Source organism: Acanthisitta chloris, unplaced genomic scaffold (assembly GCF_000695815.1).
Source record: "Acanthisitta chloris isolate BGI_N310 unplaced genomic scaffold, ASM69581v1 scaffold18865, whole genome shotgun sequence".
NCBI classification, from domain to species: domain Eukaryota; kingdom Metazoa; phylum Chordata; class Aves; order Passeriformes; family Acanthisittidae; genus Acanthisitta; species Acanthisitta chloris.
Window position 1 is genome coordinate 1 of NW_008675554.1, and position 6,177 is coordinate 6,177.

General features: G+C 53.4%; 1 protein-coding gene across 1 annotated transcript in view; it reads right to left on the minus strand.

Annotated features, from left to right (window-relative positions):
• Window positions 1-2,344: 2,344 nt before the first annotated feature.
• Window positions 2,345-6,177, minus strand: part of MED1 (mediator complex subunit 1) — a gene marked incomplete at its 5' end in the record, with an annotated part of 7,762 nt that continues 3,929 nt past the window's right edge. The window contains one exon of the mRNA XM_009075808.1: window positions 2,345-5,585. Within this exon, the coding sequence (XP_009074056.1) occupies window positions 2,345-5,585 (3,241 nt within the window). The remainder of the gene's footprint in view (window positions 5,586-6,177) is intronic.

Genomic DNA, 6,177 nt, shown 5'->3' on the forward strand with positions numbered 1-6,177 from the left:
TTCCAGCCAGGATTTCTGTACAGCAGCCAGGAAAGAACCACTTTGCTTTTAATCTCTGTGTCCACTCTACCTCACCTGAGATTAAAAGGTTTGGCTTATAGGGATTTTTTTTTATTCCCACCTTTTATTTTGCTCTTTCCGATACTGAAGAAAAGGAGGTTTAAAATCGTTGCGAATAAGCAAAAATAGTCCAAAAATAAACCATTTTGCAGAGCCTGAGCCAATCCTGAGCTCTCAGCCCTCACATGATCTGTGTCACTGCAGAGGACAGGGCACCAAAATGGGGTGAAGAGCTTGGAATTTGGGACTCATGCCTTGCAGTGTATGGAGGAATATCATTCCCTCCATTTCCCAGGGGGAATTTAGGATGTTGAGCTTTGGTCTGGGTGAGAGGAGAGGAAAAGTGCAGTTTGTTCCTTGAAAACACGGGTTCGTGTTCATTTTGCTGCCGAAGGGATTTTCCTTCCCATTTTTAGTGTGGTTCCAAGCTCTGGGTAAGGATAAGTCCTTCAAGTTATCCCATGGGATTCCCAGCCTGGATTCCACTTGAAAGAGCTTCTTTGGGAAGGCTGGTTGTGCCCTCACACAGCTCCAAAAAGGCTTGTGGAAAATCAATGGATGAGATCAAAGCAGGAGAGGGCAGGCAGCCCCTGGAGCCCCAGCAGGGATCACTCCCAACGCAGCCACTGGAGCAGAGTTTCCAGCCAAATTCCTCTGGGATTGTGTTCCTGACATCCTCCTCGTGCCACTCCAGTCAGGCGACTCGGATGCTGCGTGAGACAACGGCATTTGCTCCAAGTTGGGATTGGTTTCCCATTTTCCTATGGTTTCAGCCCCTTAGATGGAGCACTGGGGAAAAGGAGAGGAGTGCAGGATACCAGGAGCAAGGGATAAATAGTGGGAAATACAAGAAGGGGAAATTCTCTCAGAGTTTGGGGGGGTTAGGAGAAAACCAGGCTCCCACACTGTGCAGGAACTGGAGCAAGAGGTGAAAAATCCCTACAATGAATGGGATCATTGCCACCCTACCTAAAGGACATCAGCCTTTCCTGAAAGCTGGAAAACAGCTTTCCTGGGGTATCCCTGGGGTCAGCCCAGGATGGGAAACCTCAGTGGTTAAAAACAAACTCAAATCCTCGACGTGTTTCCACTCTGCATCCCCAGAGGTGTGCTACAGCCCCATTGCCATGGGGAATTCCTTGACCTCCAGGAGCTGACAGAGAAATCCAGGGGGAGCAGCATCCTGCTCAGTACATCATTCCAAGGATGTGCTTGCAGAACTCCTGATTTCCTACATTCCTCTTCAGTGAATCAGATGGAAGCTGCTTGTAAAAACAAAACTCTCGAGTCTCTTTTCTCCTTTCAGGGATCACAGGATGAGCCTGGAGAGGCCTGAGCCATGCTCCCAATTCCAGCCAAAGGGGGAAAATCCAGCCTCTCCTCCAGGAAATCAGCACTCCTGCTGCAACTCTCAGCCCAGCTCAGCCACTTCTCCAGCCAGTGCCAGTGCCAACCAGGACACACTGCTGGAATAATCCTTCCCAGGGCAGTGACAATTCCCAGTCAGCAGCACAAGGGGATTCCAGGGAAGCTCGTTGGTGAGGATCACATGGAAGCAAGACTGGGATGACAGGATTCTCTTTACTACTGAGATCTGCTGGAATTTCACCATGCCAGAATGTCACCAACATCACCCAAATCCACAGGCTCTATCCCAACTCCATTTGGGGAAAACAAGGAGCACGAGGCATTTCTATATGGAGCTGAATAAATAGCTAAAAGAAAAGGGAACTGAGACCCAGGACAGCTGTGTCCTGGGACAAATTCCTGATTCCTATGAGAACATGGAGCAGCTCACGCCCAATTGGGAATAGACTGAGCAGATTCCACCAGAATAAAATAAATTAAAACCCTTATGTTTTTCCTCCTTCCAAAGGATAAAAACCCAATCCTAAAATAGCTCCTAAAAGAATCAGTTTAAAACTTCCTACATCCAAAAGGAATTTCTCCTGAAAGGGAAGAGGGCAGAGGGACTGGGATGGCCCAGCCCAGCCTGTCTGCGTCCCCAGTTTGGGGGCTGCTCCCACACTCCCACGCTTGGCTCCATTCCTGTTAACTCCAACAGGGATGATAATACTTGGGAATTCGAGATAAGTGGAAGTGTCCATGGGATGAAGGCCACAAGCAGGGATTTGGTTTCTACCCTGACCTTGGAGACCTGAAAATCTTAGAAATACCTTGGAAACACTTATTTTTCCTTCTTCAAACACTCCCCAAGGGGCAGGTTTGGGATGGATCCTTCCTTCCTCCCCTCCAGGAGCCACACACAGCTCAGCCCAGGGAGCTAATTGCCAATGAGAGCCACATCCATGAGGTCATCATCCTCCTCCCCAATGAGGAACTCGGGGCTGGGCCGCGCCGGGCGCTCGGGCGCCAGGATGGTGCTGCTGCCCATGGCCAACGGCTGCTCCGCCGAGATCGGAGACTTGGACCAGCTCTCTGGCTTCATCCCGTGAGACTTCTTCTTGTCCCTGTCCTTCTCCCGCTCCCTGTCCCTGTCCTTATCCTTCACCTTTTTCTTCTCCTTTTTGTGCTTCTTGTGCTTCTCGGCGCTGTAGTCGGGCAGGGGCCTGAGGCCGTCGTCGGAGCTGGGGCTGTTCTGGTAGGACTTCTCGGCGATGGAGGATCCCGACTCGCTCTCGCTGTCCATGTTCTGGGGGGTGTAGGCTGGGGACTTGCTGTGGCTGGGGGAGCAGCGCTCGTGCTTGGGGGTAGACCCACTGATCAGGGGTGATCCGTAGCTTTTGGACGAAGCCATCTGAGGCCTCAGCCCGTCCCCACCTCCTTCCCCAGGTTTCTGCAGAGTGACTTTGGCTTTGATGCTTGGGGAACCACCATCGTGTTTGCTGATGATGATTTTGGCCACCCCGGTGCTTCCGACGTTTTTGGAGTCCGAGTTCTTCTTGGAAGAGTCAACGGAGCCTCCAGAAACAGAGACCTTGGATTTCTCCTTGTCGCTCTTCTCCCGCTTGCCCTGGAACTCGCCCCCAGACATGTTGTGTTTGGAGGACATGGTATGGCTTGAGGAATTGGAACTCGGCCCCATTTGCCCATCCATGGGGTCATCTCCACCAGGCCCACTGGTGACCACCCCGTGCTTCAGCTTGTCTATGACAGCAGTCAGGGATGGCTTCTTGTTCCTGCTGGGAGACTTGCCTTTGGAACTTCCATGCTGGTTTTGGGATGAAGACATGGAAGACCCGCTGGATGAGAAGGAAGATGAAGACGCCGTCGACGAGTTTGATGAGGGAGGAGGTTTCTGTGACATAGACCCAGAGGACCCCATTCCTGAAGATGACTTCATGCCTGAGCTCGATCCAGTCCCAGACATATGGGACCCACCAGAGCCTGAACTGATGGGTGACTTCGCTTTAGAGGAAGGGGGAGTCCCTGGGACAGGTTTCATGGGAGAAGCGAGTTTGTCAGAACCTCCTGAGGGTCTGGAATGAGAGGGAGAGATGTTTGGTTTGCTCATGGAAGGGTTCATGAGTGACGATGGCTTTCCTTGAGGTTTCATCTTGGTGCTGCCGGAGCCGGTGCTGAGGCCGTGCTTGGTGATGGGGGACGATCCTGGTTTTCCCACCGACTGTGCCGAGCCCTTGGCCTGCCCCGAGCCGGAGCTGCCCTGGCCCGAGTAGAGGCTGCTGCTCAGCTTGGAGCCAGAGGAGCCTTCTGACTTGCTTTTCATTTTGCCTGAGGTTGCAGAGGAGGAAGAGGGGGGGGAGGAGGGGGAGTGGCCGTGATGGCTTTTGCTGCTGGAGGAGGTGACGGAGCCACTGCTCGTGTACTGGCCGTGCGAGGAGGGTTTGCCAACAGTCACTGTGCCCTTGGGGATCTGGATGGTGATTTTGGGAATAGGAGGAGTGGCCACCCCGGGGGGAGTCTGGGATCTGCCCGAGCTTCCTGGAGATTTGGAGCCACCTGTGCTGGCTGGTGGTGTGAAAGGCCTGTTTGATGAGCTGTGGGACGGAGACTTCCCATCTGTCTCCTGCTTTTTCCTCTTGGGCAGTTTCTCCTTGCTCTTCCCATCGCTGGAAGGTGTCCGGCTGCGCTTCCCTGGCTTCCCATCCACCCCAGTGCCTGCCATGGCACCTCCAGCCCCATTGCCTTCCTTCACCCGTTTCTGGGACTTCTCCTTCCCCAAATCCCCCGTGTTCAGCAGAGGGCTCTGCCCTCCACTGTGGTGCTCCATGATGTCAGAGTTGCTCAGAGCTTTGCTGGCAGCAGCAATGATGCTAAAATCCACAGTATCTGACGGATTGTTCCCCTTGAATTTCCCATCCCCCCCGTCAGCCCCCAGGACTTGCACCCCGAGGTTGGTGAGAGCCTGGGATGCATAGCCCTTGAAATCATCAGTGTCTCCACTCTGACTGCTCTCATCAAAGTACTCCTCCCCAAACCCGCTCTGGCTCTGACTGTTGAGCAAGTCCGGATTGAAATCTACTCCGTCTGGGAAGAAGTGGTTTGAGGAGTCGCTGTTGGGGCTCACAGCGGCGTCTGCGATCAGGTCTGCAGGGTCTGTGTAGGGGTTCTCGCTACTGGTGGTCTGGAAAACATCAGGGTCAAAGAGGGCACTTTGGGAATGGCCTGAACTGGACGAGTCTCTGACTGGGGTCCCGATGGGGGGACAGTCCTCAGTGCTGGTGGGCAGCTTGGAGGCCTCCTCGGCTATGTCCGAGAGGATGTCGGTGACATCGGCCCCGATGCTGTCCGAGCTGGACAGGCGAACCATCCTCTGCATGCTGGGCTGAGCGTGGGGCAGGGCCTGGGGGTAGGTGGCAGGAGGAGTGCTGCACTGGCTGGGTGCTGGAGTGATATGGGGGGTGTCCAGGGTGTCTGCAGTCATGTTGACATCAAAAATGGGGTTCTGGGAGTCAACATCCATGGAGAAGAGCTCCCTCTGGAAATCATCCTCAGTCTGGTGCTTGGGCTTGTCGGCCGGCAGGCGGGACTTTTTTTTCTTGGGCTTATTCCCCCCAGGGCCCATCTCCATCCTGGGGGAGCCAGAGGAAGAGTTCTGCCTTTCCAGAGGGCTGCTCCCATAGAGAGTGGAGAAATCCTGAGGGGGATTCTCCTTAAGAAGGTTCATGAGCATGGGGTGGTTCTTGGTGTTGCTGGCTGGTGAGGATACTGGTGGTGGTGTGTGGTGGGGAGGGGTCGGGCTTGAGCCAATGGCAGACCCCACATTCCCTGTGATCTGCAACAAACTAGTGAGAATAGGGTTCTGAGACACTTTGCTGAAGTCCTCCCCATGGCCCACCGAGTCATGCCTCTCTTTCATGCTTATGCTCATGTTAAACAAAGTAGTGATGGGCCCCCCAGGAAAAGTGCTGGTTGGGGTAGTGGTACCACTCATTGGGTTGCTGCCTGTGGTCATGCCATACCCTGGGCTGCTGGCTGGGGGGAGGTTTTTCTTCACCATGTCTTCAACTGTCTCTGCAATGAGGGACAGGGCTGGGGTGTCTGCTTGAATGGTTTCTGCTTTCCTACGGATTGCTCTCATGGTGACAGGGATGGACATGCACCTGCAAGACACAGTAAAGGGGCAGTCAGGGCTTTGCTGCCCTTAGCCAAGGTCACTGCAGAGGTTTGACACCTGTATCAGGTATAAAGCAAGCGGTGAGAGGACTGAGAGAGAGAGCAGCGAGTCCAGGTTTGAACAGCAAGTTGCTGTCCTGCTGTTCTGCTTGGGTTTATGCTTGTCCCACCACACTGATCCAGCCACAAGGTACCTGTGCCTTACGACCACAGAGGGAGAAGAAATCAATCAATTAACCCTGAAAACTAATAGCTGACAGATCATTATCTTGTAGCTAAAAAGCACAGGATGGATTGGATTGGGAGGGACCTTAAAGATGATCCAGTGCCACCCCCTGCCACTAGCCCAGGTTGCCCCAAAATCAGTGATGATGCCACATTCTGCTACAGAACAAGTCTACACTGTGCTGAAACAAACCCAGCTCTTCTCACTCAGAAGTGACAAGTTTCCAGGTGTGCTGTGCCCTGGAATGTTCTGCTTTGTTCTGGATGTGGCTGAGATGGAGGAACCCCAATGAAAGCTCTGTAAACAGCAAACTCAGAAGTAGCTCCAATTGAAGGTCTGGAATGGAGTTTTCA